Source organism: Tenrec ecaudatus, chromosome 3 (assembly GCF_050624435.1).
Source record: "Tenrec ecaudatus isolate mTenEca1 chromosome 3, mTenEca1.hap1, whole genome shotgun sequence".
NCBI classification, from domain to species: domain Eukaryota; kingdom Metazoa; phylum Chordata; class Mammalia; order Afrosoricida; family Tenrecidae; genus Tenrec; species Tenrec ecaudatus.
In genome coordinates, this window is record NC_134532.1 from 63,875,234 (window position 1) to 63,890,422 (window position 15,189).

Below are 15,189 nucleotides of genomic sequence, written 5' to 3' on the forward strand. Positions count from 1 at the left end.
TCTAGTGTTCTGTTGGGTAGCAGAGGCTGGTAAGTTTAGATGACGTTACTGATATATGTTAAAATGAATGCCAGATGCCTCTTGGCTGGAAGCAGAAACTTCTGGAAAGATGTTTACCTGTGCTTTTTTGACAATGCAAAGGCTGTGTGGATCATAATGAATTATAGCTTACATTAAAAGAACAAGAATTCCAGAACAATTTATTGTGTTTATGTGGGACCTGTTCTAACAGAACAAGGAAATACTACATGGTTTAAAATCTGGAAAGATGTGCATCCCGGTTGTGTCCTTTCACCAAATTTACTCGGTCTATCGAAGAAACCATTAGAAAAACTGGAATATATGAAGAAGAATATGGCATCCTGATGGGAGGAAGGCTAATTGTAACCTGTAATAAGCAGATGATATACCATGTATACTCAAGTATAAGCCAAGTTTTTAGCACAGTTTTCGATACAGTTTTGGTGGAAAAATTAGGTGCCTCGGATGATATTTGGGTGGGCTTATGCTCGAGTGTATACGGTAAGTGAGAAGGCCTTGAGGTACTTGTTGATCAAGATCGAATTTTGGATGGAAACTCAAGAGAAAACAAATACTCCCAACTAGACAGATAAGCAGCACCTGGATAAGCGTTGTCCAGGATTTTGCAGCAATGGTGCTGAGGCCACCTCTGCCCTCCTTTTAGTATGCAGAGGAGAAGGAGACGCCCACACCTCACCAGCCCAAGGTCTACCACCATGTCAGCCAGGCCTTTATCTTTCTTTACTGTGATCTGGCACCCGTTGTTCCTCCCCTGGCACTCACCTTCTTAGGCAGGCTCTAAAATCCCTTGTTAATGGCCACACAAAACTCACAGGCAGTACTCATAATTAGGGGTCCATCAAGGAAGCTAATAGGTTACTTGAAGTTGGGATCAGTAAAAAGTAAGGGCATAATCATTGCTTTATAGCAACACCTCTCCTCAACCAGCAGCCAAATTTTTCTGGTCTCAGCCTCTCTTTCATGGCCAAGCAAGTCTACTTGCTCTCTGCCTCGCAGTCTCACAGTCTCAGCCTGTCTCGTGTGCTTTATCCCATGGTCTCTGATGCCTCCACTCTTGGCCTCCGCTCCTTCAGACAAATCTTGAAACTGTTCCAGTGGTGTTTTCTTCAGTGATCCGGGGACTTCTCTCTGTTCCTGCTTCTGAGATGGTTCATCTTTATAGCTAGGGGAGTAGCAACGAAAACTAACCAATCCCTTCTGTTGTACACATCCTGCCTGCACTGTCCCATCAGGTGGGAGTTAGGGAGACTTAGGGAGAAGAGCCGTAATAAGAAATGTCAGTTTACCACAGTTCTCATATTGCTTGGGCCTACAGTGAATGCCCATGGAAGCAGTGGTGAAAAATCAAACGATACACTGCATTGTGCAAATCTGCCGTAAAGACCTTTTGAAGTTGTTAAAAAGGAAAGATGCCGCTTTGAAGGCGAAGACAGCACAAAGAAAATGAAAACCCTCAATTCTGGAACAATAGACCTTGTCATGGTAAATGAGCAACGATTGAAGTTGTCAAGGATTTATTTAACATGCATTCTCAACCAATGCCTAAGAAATCAGATGACACATTGTATTGGGAAATCTGCTGCAAAGAACCCCTTCAAAGTGTTGAAAGGGAAAGATGCCATTTTGAGGACTGAGATGCCCCTGCGCCAAGCATTTTTAATTGCCTCATATGCATAGGAAAGCAGGATAATGAAGAACGAGGATCTAGAACAGCAATTCCCAACCTGTGAGTCGCGACCCCTTTGGAGGTTGAACAACCCTTTCACAAGGGTCGCCCAATTCATAACAGTAGCAAAATGACAGTTATGAAGTGCAATGAAAATACTTTTATGGTTGGGGGTCACCACAACATGAGAAGCTGTATGAAAGGGTCACAGTATTAGGAAGGTAGAGAACCACTGCTCTAGAAGAACTGGTACATTGGAACCAGGGTAGTGGTGAGGAATCTCGACTCTGCCATAGACTGCCAGAAGAATTAACAAATCTGTATTGGTGGAGTAAAACTGGAGTGCTCCTTTGAAGTGAGCATGGTGACATGGCCTGCCTCTCATGTACTTTGGACACGTTACCAGGAGGGGATAATCATGTCTAGTAAAGTACACAGGATCAGTGAAAAAAAAAAAAGGTACTCAATGAGCTAGGTTATCACACTGGTTACAACAATGGGCTTAGACATAGCAACAATTGTGAGGATCGTACAGGACCAGGTAGTGTTTTATGCTATTGTACATGGACTTGCTATAAGTTGGAATTGACTTGATGGAACTTAACAGTATCATGCAAGAGGAAGAAGTATGTATTCTTTGTTTTTTGTATTATTTTATATTCTTGTAATTACTTAAAAAATACATAACTCATATTTTATTATATAGTATATATGGAAAATTTATATATATATGTGAAGTTTCAAAGGATATAGAAACTATTTATAGAGGCAGAAACTCCAGAACCAAGTCAACACATTTTTTTCAGCACATCATTAATAGAAATGTATTCAAATAATAAAACAAATTCAAATAATATTGAGATGCCACTTTTACATCTATTAATAATAAGGATTATATTTCATAGTTGAGTAATGGTAAGTGTAGTTGGAAAGTAAGGTTCTGTTATACCTTGTGCGCTGTTGGTAAGAATGAACAGAATCCAAGCCAACCTTAGGACTCTTTAGTCGACATTCCTCACCAATGTCTTAGCTGTTCTACTTCTTAATCTAAGACTCTTTTACATAGTTCTGCAAGTAACTATGAGTGTGTTCACTGAAGCCTGATTTTTGATCATAGGGGATTTCATCACATGTGTCCATTATTACAGTGGCTGGATGGACACACATTCTATTTTTATGTAGTAATTGGAATCCGTGCTGGGAGTACCAAGAGTAGATAAAAAACAGGGGGAAAGTAAGAAATGGAGTGCTATATCTAAGCCAGCATCATTTATTTAAAGTATGTGCATAAGCACACATTTCAAAGGAACACATAAAAATGTTAAACGTATTATTATAGTTGACTGCAGGGAGGCGGAAAGGCATGGGAATAGGTTTAAGGGATCAAAGGAAAAGATAAGAAACTATTAATAAAACAGCAGTGAGGTCTTGATCAGACAGCCATCGCATTTGTTTAGCTATTTGTTACTAGGCATTCATGTTGTTTTCATCACTTGCTATTGAAGCCATGCAGTGAAAAACCCTTTGTCTAAATAAATATCTGCGTTTCTGATTATTACTTTAGGGTAGGTTTTTAAAGACTCTTGAAATGTGCTGCTAAATTGTTTGCTGGAAAGCCTTTTTCAGCTGTGTCTGGAGGGAAAATGCTTATCTTAATGTGTTCCTCTGCTGCTTGGTATCTAGAAAAAGAAATTCAGAGGAGCAGTATCTGTAGATTGAAATATTATAATGCAGTTATTTTGTTTCATTTTAGAATTTATTTGAAAAGGTAAGTGATTGAAGAAATTGTTGCTGTACATTTAAAAATTGAGTATTATGCTCAATTGAAAATTTCCTGATCGTCTGAGAATGAAAAGTCCCACTTATATTTCCCACTTCTGCTAATAAGTTGCCAAACTCTTGGACAGTGACTAATGGTAACTTATAGTAGCTACTAAATAGGATAAAGGCAAACCAGTGATTTCATTTATAGTTTGACCTGGGTTTGAACTTTTTACCTTTTAAGAGAGAGGCCTGCCCTACACTTGATCTTATTTGCCGGTAAACGGATTAGAATGATAATGCATATCTCATTGTCCTTTACTTTTCCTTGTCTATGTAAATAAACTTTTTACATTTTCGGTCATTGCTTCTTATATGGGAGGAGAGTTGGGGCCCAAAGAGACAAATACATGTAACAGTAACTTTTATACATGCTGTGGGGGGATATCAAATGTGGTGCTATTTGACCCGGGGCCAGAGGTAGGGAATATTTTCCCAAGGGAGAGACCCTAAGGTGAACGCTAAAGGATGAGTAAAGGTTGCATGATGAAGACCGGGGTGGTTCATGCCTAGTGAGAACCTTTCAAGCAAAGATCATCGTAGCTTTTGTTAAGTCCTGATTGTCAGAACCTCAGAGAGGGCAGTATGGGTGGATGTCAAAGGAAGCCAGCTTTTAGCAACCGAAGGGTTAGTAGGTGGAATTGTACCGTTATAATATATAAAGATCATAGTAAAGTCATAGCGAATAGGAGAGATAGGAGAGAGAATAAAATAAAGGAGTCAGATACATTTTATGGTAGCATGCTCACCTCAGCCCCTCTTGGTGTGATCCATGTGGAGGTGCGAGAAGAAAGGAGGAATCTTGATTGTCTTGGGATATTTATAGGTAGCTGTAAGACATGCATATTCAGTAGTTACATACGTCACAAGGTGAGTAGAATCTATAGTAAGGTCCCTGAGCTCGCAGGTGAGGAAACCTAATACCTGCATTGGAGGAAGTAATGAGGGGGGCTGGGTGACACAGTGGGAAGAGATAGCAACAGGATGTCTGCTCTGTAGGGAGATAAAATGAACCATGTGCTCACTTTAAGGCAGCATAACTGTTAGGGGAGAATCTGTGACGAGGATGTTTAAAGCAGGATAATGTACTTGGATTTTAACGTAACCAAAGTGGTGGCTTTCCTACTGTGCGATACTAGCTTTCTAAATTCCCTCTGTTATAAATGATGGAATATAGTCCGCATCATATTTCCCTTAGTGTTTGTTAGTTTCCCACAGATGGAAACTGCAAAGAATAAAACATTAAAAAATAAAGGAAAGTGAGATGTTTAAAAAGTTGGTAAGGGCTGGACCATGTGGTATGTGGTAAGTGATGATAAAGGTCCTTATTTTAAAGGCAGTCGAAAACCCACTGGGGCAGACCGGCTCTGCCCTATTGAGGCCATACTAGTGGCCATGTTTTTTTAGCTGAAAGCATGCACTCCTGAGTCAAATTAAGTTCTGTCACTTGCTGCCTGTATGACTGTATGACCCTGGACACATTCCTATGCTGTGGTTTCTTCTGCTAGAAAGTGAGTATACTGTGCTTATGAGGTAAAAATGTTTTATTGTTTCTGCAGTATCTTTAACAGTAATATATAGAAATTACTTAAATACTTATTACATTAAAAAGTGTCTTGAAGGGTGGTTCGATCCAGTTTAATTTTTTCTATTGTAAAAATGTAGATAGCACACATTTGCCAATTCAACACTTTCTTATATACGATTCGGTGCCATGGGTTCCATGACTCATGCTGTGCAACATCACCCACATCCATTGCCAGTTTGCCATCACCATAGACAGAAGCTCAGTACTTCTTAAGCAGTGATTTGTGTTTCTCTCTGCCCCGCCTCTGGAAACTACTGTTAAACTCCGATCACTACGTTTGTTCATGCTAGGTATTTCATGTAAGTGAGATCATCATAATATTTATCCTTTGTGATTGATTCTCTTCACTCAGCATGTTTTCAAGGTTGATGCATGTCATAGTTTGTACCAGAAATTCAGTTTTTTTAATTGTTTAACTTTATTACTCTTGCACCATTTTATACGATTACGTATAATATCAGTGTGTAGATTGTACATTTGTGTGTTCGTTTCCCTACTTTCCAGTGGGTGGTATAGTGGTGTCTCTGACAGAGACTGGAACTGCATGCACATTTGTTTATCTTTTATTTCTGACTCCCCCCCCCTTAATTTCCATTGCCCAAGAAAGAGAAGTGCAGGTGCACTCAACCATGGGCATCCATTAGCGTGCCATGAGGACTCTACATAGGCTAAGTAGGATGAGAGAATATTTGTCACTAATTTTCACACTAACATATATAACAGGTGATAGACCGTAGACAGATTAGTAAGCTCACCGAAGAGTACAAAATTTCAGAGGTCTGCTTGATTGAAAATCTCCATCCCATTCTACCCTTGTGCCTCATAACTAGCATTTTACATTTGAATTACTAAGAGGGAATTTAAAAAGGAGGTGTATTTAATTTTTAACCAAAGAAATATACATACATATATATGTATATATATACCATATTAAATGAAGGGGAAGTGCACAGTGGAGACCCAAGGCCCAAGTGTCGGCCAATGGAGATCCCCTCATAGAGGGGTTTAGGAGAGGAGATGGGTTAATTTAGGGTGTGAGGTAGTACCGATGAAGAACACAGCTTTCCCCCAGATCCTGGATGCTTCCTCCCCCCAACTACCATGATCCGAATTCTACCTTGCAGGGCTGGATAGGGCAGAGGTTGTACACTGGTACATATGAGGGCTGGAGGCACAGGGAATCCAGGGTGGATGATACCTTCAGGACCAAGGGTGTGAGGGACGATGCTGGGAGAGTGGAGGGTGAGTGGGTTGGAAAGGGGGAACTGATTACAAGGATCTACATGTGACCTCTTCCCTGGGAGAGGGACAGCAGAGAAGGGGCGAAGGGAGACTCCAGATAGGGCAAGATATGACAAAATAACGATGTATAAATTACCAAGGGCACATGAGGGAGCGGGGAGCGGGGAGGGAGGGGGAAAAAAAAAGAGGACCTGATGCAAGGGGCTTAAGTGGAGAGCAAATGCCTTGAGAATGATTGGGGCAGGGAATGTATGGATGTGCTTTATACAATTGATGTGTGTATATGTATGGATGGTGATAAGAGTTGTATGAGTCCCTAATAAAATGTAAAAGAAGAAAAAAAAAAGAAATATACATACATAGCTCTAAAAATTCAATAGCATTCACCTGCCTTTTCTCTACCCAATTTCTGATTTCCTTTTTCCAAACAACCAGTTGAAACTTTGCTGTTTACCAGTTACCTCCATTTTCATGAGTGACGTGTTTATATTGTTCTTTTTTGACTTCCTTGATGGACGCGCCATTACACATATCCCTCAGTGGTTAAAAAATAAACTGCGTAGTTGAGTATATTCCCATTTAGAAGGTGATTCTTGTTGCAGTGTGCCAGAATTTGAAGTGTCAAATAATATTATCTGATATTTATTGATCTTTTAATATGCCCAATAAAATTCATAGAGAAATATTTATGTCTCTGATATGTTTGAAAATAACCATTTTTGTTACTTTAGATGTTTTTTAGCTTATAGCATTATTTGGTTCTTTGTGTACATATTCAAGTTATGAGGAAACCTCACATACTAATTTCTGTTTTTGGGTATAATTACATACGACATATGTAATATGTACTACATACAAGGATGCAATGTGTGATTAGATGATATCATATCTGTACATTTGTAGGCAATGCTGTTTATCCCCTAAGAAAGACACTCAGATTTATATAATGATACTATTAATAAAATGCAATAATAACAAAAACTATAAATAAAGAAAAAAGAATTGTAGATTTTTATCAGAACCAGTTTGATGGGATCTTTAAGAACAGAGCCCCGCCCTAAGTTGGGGCTTACCTGTACGTTAAAACATGAGTTTATTACAAATATCTGTACTTTAAATTGCGACTAATGTTGTGAACACATTGTTGATTGTTTCCTTAGCCTCCGCATGCTGGGAAGTTGCTGTCTGTGTTAAAGCACATGCCTCAGAAGTACGGTCCTGATGCCTTTTTCAACTTTCCAGGAAAGAGTGCTGCAGTAAGTACATCTTAAGGAGGAGATCACTGGGCAGAGTTCTCCTTTTGCTTCAGGAGAGTGCAGCCCTGTGTACACCACTGACAGGTTTTGTGTTAGGAGCTTATCTGCCTGAGCTGACTTAAGCCTTGTACCAGTTGTGTATGTTCACTTTGTAACTGTTTTGGAGGTGATGAAATAGAGGCTTAAAGAGGTTAAGAAAGCTTCCCACTCACAGCATGGAGCAGCAATGAACAAGAACTTAAGTCTTTCTGTACATAAGCTATTTTATGCTATGAAATAGATGTTTGTAATTTGGTATCTTTTTATCCTTCTCAATACCTTTATGTAGCCTCACATTTTCCTACGCCTCTCTCTTGTAGCCTTTGTATATATTAAAAAAGAACGTTTAAAACTTATTAGGCAAATTTTTCTCACATAGTTTCCAAGTGATACCAGTTTTAGACATTTTTACTTAAAAGTCCTTAATCTATTTACAAATAAGAAAATCCTGTCTGGTAGTAATATCATTAGTGTTTCAAATGCCACAGGAACTCCTGATATGCATGTGTTATTTATAAGAGCTTGTTTTTTAAACCTCAGTATTACATTGGTCTGTTTCATGCAAAAAATATTTTTGACAGCAATTTCAGCCTGTCCTGTTTCTGAACTTGCCTTTTATTCATGGTTTACTCTGGTTCTCCTACGATCCTGTTTGTTTGGTTGGCCTTCACTGCCAGGCAGTGTCTGCAGAAAGATTCAAGTGTGGTCTAAAAGGATTTTTGTGGTATTTGAATGCTACCTGTATACTCCTTGGGAAAGTTTTGTTGCTCATAGCTTTTTCTTTCTTCTTCATTATTACAGAGTTAAAATTGAAGGGTTCCCAGAATAACTTTACCATCTTGACAGTGAACCTATCATTGTCTTCTGACGTAAAATACTATCCTCATGAGACTGCTAAGTGCTTTATTATTTTGCATCATGTTATGATTTGATTATTTATAGCTCTAAAATTATAAAGTGCCCATTCCATGTATCTGTACTTTTCTTGGAAGTAGAGCAGCACAGCTAAACAGCTTTATGTTTTTAAGAAGTAAAGTATTAAATATACATTTACATGTACATATACAAAATGTATACATTAAATATACATTCAATATGTATTAAATATATATTTAGTACTGGCTCTTTTCCTTATACATTTATTTTAAATGGAAATAAAAGTTTTCATGGATGAGCATATTTATAAAATGACATTCTCACTCTCATATGTATACTCTAAATAGGTTTTCTTAATGCAACTTAATGTATAATAGTGTATATATAGTACATGTATATATACAAACAAACTCCCTGCCACCGCGTCAATACTGACACATAAACACCTTATAGGAGAGGGTCAAACTGCCCCTGTGAGTATCCGAGACAGTAACTGTTTACAGGAGTAGAAGGTCCCATCTTTCTGCCATGGAGCAGCTGTGGGTTTCAAACTGCAAGGCTTACATATTGCGTCCCGGTGTGTAAAAACTGTATCACCAGGCCTCCTTTTTTGGTATATGTGTACATATAAGAAGGCAAGTAAAAAGTATTGCTACAACATTTTAGAAGCTTTTTAAAACAAATGTCAAAATGTGAAGCTGTTATTGCTCAGCATATCCTCCATCTAGGTCTGTACAGTCTTAGGGGTGGGATTTCTGTCTGGTGAATCCTCCACCTTTGATTTGTACTGTGTCAAAGTCGTGGTTTTAGTTAGTATCCTTGTGGATTTGATCCATGCTCTTTCAGAAATGTTCTTTGAGTTTTGAGAACACAAATGAAGGGGCAAGATCAGGGCTGTAGGGTGGATGAGGTAATGTTTCCCAGAGAAATTCTCCTAGGCAGGTTCCTTTTTGTAATAAAAAAAAAAAATCCCCTTCTGCAACTTTTATGGCCTTTTACTCAATCGTGGCATTTTAACTTCTTGGAACTCATTTCTAATAAAGGCCCCTAATCATCCTTTGAGAAACTCTTTAAAGATTTTAGAACCCTACAAGTAGTTTATGTAGCTTTCTTAGCTGACCTCTCTGCCTTGTGTTGGACTGGCCCAATAGATACCCTCAGAAGCCGGTGTTTGGATCGCATCTTTTTCCTTTGAAAAAACGCACTGCCATCTGCTCAGTCCTGATTGACAGTGACCCTGTAGGACAGAGGAGAACTGCCCCTGCGGGCTTCTGAGCCTCAGTCCGTATGGGAATGGAAAGCGGCATCATCGTTCTCTTGCAGAGCAGCTGGTGGTTTTGAATGGCTGACCTTGTCGTCAGCAGCCCAGTGCCTAACCAGGACACCCCTGGGACTCCTCTTTCTGGGAGGCACCCTAATAAGGCTAACGCCAGTGTGTTCCTGGGAGAACTCATCTCCAGCCATCCACTGAGCACGGAGACATGTTTAAACAGGTTTTTCCTTTTTTTTGAATAAACCTGTCTATGAACTTGAACTCTCTGAGAAACAACATATTTGGAGTTACCCTTATATGTTATGATAACAGTGAAACACAAACGATGATTACTTTACACAGCTTTGTTTCCATCAATGGAGCTACGATTCACTCATTTAAAGTGTACGGTTTAATGGTTTCTTACTATATTCACAGAGTTGTGCAAGCATTATCATGATCTGATTTTAGACTCGTTTCAGCACCTCCACTAGAAACAGCATACTCCATACTCCATTAGCTGGAACCCCCCCCCCCCCAACTTCCTCAACCTACTGACCCTAAAAGCAAAACCCACAACAAACCAAACTTGCTGCCATTGAGTCAGTTCCGGCTCATCGTGGCCCTCCGGACAAGGGGAACTGTCTTTGTGGGTTTCTGAGATGGCATTAGCAGCCGAGTGCGTAACCACTGTGCCACCATGCCTCCTTCTCTGCCTAGGGGGCCGGTAGTCTACTTCCGTGTCTGCAAGTGTGACTCTTAGGCACCTTTCCACAGACGGTATGCTCTTTGGGGGACTGGGTTCTCACATTTAACAAAGTCTTCAAGGTTCATCCTTGCTTGTATGCTTAAGTACTGTATTCCTTTATATGAATGAATAATGAATATTTCATCGTGTTTTTTTTTACAAAAATGTATCAATTAATGGACCCTTGAGTTTATTCCACATGAAGAATAATGCTGATAGGAACATTTGTGTGAATGCATGCTTCTGTTTCTCTTAGGTGTATACCTAATAGTGAAATTCTAGGTCACATGGCATATGTTTAACATATCCAGAAACTGCCAGGCTGTTTCCAAACTGACATTATATTTTATGATCTTATCTGCAATTTATGAGGTTCCAGTTTCTCCGCTTGCTTTTGGGTACTTGTTACTGTCTGACATTTTGATCGAAGCCGTTTTGGTGGGTGTAAGGAAAGTGGTTTCTCACTGCGGTTTTGTTAAGAATTTTCATAATGACTGGTGCTGCTCAGCATCTTTTACTGTGCTGTCTTGGGCTAATTATGTATTTTCTTTGGTTTGATGTCTGTTCAGATATTTGAAGGCTTTAAAAATTTTTTTGAATTATTGCAAGAATCCTTTATAATTTGGATACAAGTCTCTTTTCAGCATATAATTTGAATATTTTCTCCCATTCTGTGAATTATGTTTTTGCTTTAATGATATCCTTTGAAGCACAAGGTGTAAAACTTTGAGGATTTAGCTACCTATTTTTTATTTTGATGCTTGAGTTGTTAGTGGTGTATCTAAGAAAGCTTTTCTTAATCGTAGATTGCAAAGATTACCTCTTAGAATATTTTAAGCTTTATAGTCTTCATTTTTACATTTAGGGTTAGGATATATTTGGAGTTGTTTTTTATGTTTTGATGTCAGGATGGGGCCAACTTCATTCTCTTGTGGGTAGCTATCTAGTTGTCTCCTGAGAAAATGATTGCCCATTGAACTATTTTGACACCTAGATTGAAAGCCAATGGACTGTTACGTGTAAAGTAATGTTTATTTCTGGGCCTGTAAGTCTATTATGTTGATCTTTATGGCAGTTGTGAGCTGTCTTGCAGTTTCAAGTAAGTTTTCAAATTGGAACTGTGAGTCAGTTCTTCAACATTATTCTTTTTAAAGATTGTTTTGGCTATTTGGGGTTGCTCTCATTGCATACTTTGATCTTTTAGCTTTTAATCCAAGTTGTAAAGCATTTGTATTGTGAGTGACCTTTGAATACAGTTTTAAAATGTTTTGAGTGAATTATTTTTCTGTTTTAAAAAATGGAGCACGTACTACACTTTTTACTTTACTATTTCCATGACATTCTTGTGCATCTGTCTATACTTTTAAGGCCTTAACATGTCAGCAACAGATTTGCAATTTGATAGGAGTATTTATTATGTTAGTTGAGCATCTCTGGATATATTCATTCTTAGAAATGAAACAAACAAGGCCAGTGTGGTCAACAGGTCACACTTAATGTTTCTTTCATTTAATTAAGTTAACATCCTTACTGTGCATTTGGGGAAATTCAGGAGTTATTAAAAGCCTTCCAGACACTTTAATCAAGACAGAAGAGAATATAATGTAATCTATAGCATTATAAAGTCTCATTTTCATGATTCCAATAAAGCTTTTTATGTGAGTCAGTAACTTAAAGTTTCTCTCCTTTAGGCTATTGCATTACCCCCGATAGCCAAATGGCCATACCAGAATGGTTTCACATTTCATACTTGGCTTAGAATGGATCCTGTAAATAATATCAATGTGGATAAGGATAAACCATATTTATATTGGTATGTACTTCGGAACTGACCAGTATTATTACCTTACTTTGCAAGTCAGGAAAATATTTGGTGGTAAAATGAAAACTTATTCCTCACAGTTTCAGAACCAGCAAAGGGCTTGGTTATTCTGCTCACCTTGTTGGAGGCTGTTTAATTATAACATCAATAAAGTCAAAAGGAAAAGGCTTTCAGCACTGTGTGAAATTTGACTTCAAACCCCAAAAGGTATGATGATAACTTACTTAGTCATAATTAATGTTAGCAAGACATGCCAGACTTCAAAATACTTTGTTTTAAAGTTACTGGTGTGAAATATGGTAAATCACAACTGTGCTTAAGCTATTTCAGAAAACGAACTATAAATCACTGGACGGTTGTTGACCTCTTTCTTGCGATGGATATGAAAAAGATTGGTTACTTACAGAGTTTGTACAGGGAAAAATATCCCTGGCAATTATTTTGATCTTATACATTTAATACACGCTGGTTTTCTTAAATAGAATTTAGAGGCTAGTAGATGGTTCATCGATAAAGTGCGTTCATTTCCATATGTACAGAACATAGGTGAGCTACCGATAAGCAAATATGGCAATAAGTGTAGAATCTCTGTGTTAGGAAAGAGGACACATTAACTTTCAGTTTTTCTTATACATTTTAAATATTCATAATTAGTTGGAAAATATTTTAATTCTCACCAACTGCACACTGCCTGAATAAATATGTTCTAAATGTTAAATAGTGAATTTAGTAAAAGACCCCTATTTTTAAGTTTAAGTACAAATATCATTTTGTTTTTACTTGTTATTATCAATATTATTTAGTTATTAGGACAAGTGTTATTTTTTTAAAAACTGTTCTTGCACTTTCAGTGGTACATGGTAACTATTGTCCACATTTATAACCGGTGGAAGAACAGTGAACTTCGGTGTTACGTGAATGGCGAGCTCGCTTCCTACGGAGAGATAACTTGGTTTGTTAACACCAGTGATGTAAGTAGTTTCAAACTGTTATGGTAGACGTATTTTAAAAGTTGGAACGTTAAACAAATTAATTACTGTAGAACTTTGGGAGGCCACAAATGATTTTAACATCGTAATTTGGCTAGGATTTTAATTTCATACGGCACTGTAAGGCGTCAGGGTGAAATGGTGTGTGTGAAGATGTGGGAGCTTTGCTTCCTCTCCATTGTGTATGTGGGTTATAGAAATGTGTCCTTTGCAGCCCGGGCTTTGTTTGGAGCGCTTTTTTATTAGAAGGAGACATAAACCTGCTTTTCTTGACTTTTACATTCTTTTTCAGAGATTACATCTGTTCTCATGACTTCACCCAACATCTTGATGTTTGCAAAACTCTTGTCTTTTCAGCCTTAACCTCTCACCCAACTTATAGCTCCTAATGGATTTCTTTCTGTTTCTTAGATTTTCAATTCCATCCTTAATAGTTCATAGAAGAGGCTGATTCAGCGTGTCCCAAACCTAACTCATTTTCTTTCCTGTGTCATCTTAAGCCTGTTCTTCTGAGTCTTAGGTTGCTTCAGTATGAACTCTCCCTACGAACAATTATGAACAATTCCACAATCCTTTTCCCACACTTAGTCAGCCATCATCCAGTTTTATTGATTATGCTTTGGAAGAACTATTCTCCTCATTTCCTATGATCTTTATATGTGAACAGATGAAGTGAAATGCTAAGTGGGTTATTAGAATCTATTCAGATCTTAGTCTTACATAGTCGAAACATTTACTTCAGTGCAGATTTTTATTTCGGTGGAGAGGTATTTTTGTATTTCTCTAATAAAATCTGTTTTCTCTCACAGACATTTGACAAATGCTTCCTGGGTTCCTCAGAAACCGCAGACGCTAACCGAGTGTTCTGTGGTCAGATGACTGCCGTTTACCTTTTCAGTGAAGCTCTAAACGCAGCTCAGATATTTGCTATCTATCAGTTGGGCCTGGGCTACAAGGTACTTGACTTATGTTCACTGATCAATTTGGGTTAGATTAAATTAATTTGGGTTAATTTGATGATTTATGGGGGTCACTTATCTTGGGTTACCCAACTGGGTGCTAAGGTAACTGGATACAGTGTAGGGAAGTCACAGGAGGGTTGTCCCCAAGCGCAGTGCCATTAAGTTGATTCCATGTTACAGCCACTCGTTTGGAGCATGTAGTAGAACTGCTTCATGGGGTTTCTGAGCCTAACTCTGTATGGGAACAGACAGCCTCACTTTTCTTCAATGGAGCATCTGAAGGCCTTGAAGAACAAACCTTGCGACTCAGAATCCGGCGCCTAGCCCACAGTGCCATCAAGACTCCTTATAGAGGTGCCAAAGGGTATTTTAGTAACAGAATTGAGGAAAACAGAGATGCTTGACCTGTGTGATCACACGTTTAGTCTTCTTTCATGCCACATTTCTTTTGGTGCTGTTACGTCTCTGCACAGCTAAGTGTTTGGCAGCTGCGATGATAAAAAGCAAATACCTTGTGAAAAGTATTGGAACTTAATGTGGAGCAGGAAATGAGAGTGAAAGTTTGAAATCTTATCCCAGGGTTTGAACATTTATGCAGTGGCCAGATATGTATATATCCCATTAATAAATAAGTTTGTACATTCGTGTTTTATTTGTTAAAATACAATCTATTGTACTGTAAGAGATTTGAGCATTAGTTAGGAGTTAAAAGTTACCTTTGTTGTGTCGTTAAAAAAAGAAATCATTCAAAACCTGGCTTCCTTATTCCAATGTAAAATTAATGCTGGCACTCAGAAGGACACTTCCGTAGTCAGCAGGCAGAAACAACCTGCTGCATTTAGTACTTAGCATAATCTAAGAGAAAAACATTATTGATAGTCATCTT

General features: G+C 38.3%; 1 protein-coding gene across 2 annotated transcripts in view; it reads left to right on the plus strand.

Annotated features, from left to right (window-relative positions):
- Positions 1-15,189, plus strand: part of LRBA (LPS responsive beige-like anchor protein) — a 706,055-nt gene that overhangs the window by 101,053 nt on the left and 589,813 nt on the right. For both annotated transcript variants that reach the window (XM_075543710.1, XM_075543711.1), the window contains exons 5-9: positions 7,520-7,615; positions 12,222-12,343; positions 12,433-12,559; positions 13,204-13,323; positions 14,151-14,297. In XM_075543710.1, coding sequence (XP_075399825.1) covers positions 7,520-7,615; positions 12,222-12,343; positions 12,433-12,559; positions 13,204-13,323; positions 14,151-14,297 — 612 coding nt within the window. The remainder of the gene's footprint in view (positions 1-7,519; positions 7,616-12,221; positions 12,344-12,432; positions 12,560-13,203; positions 13,324-14,150; positions 14,298-15,189) is intronic.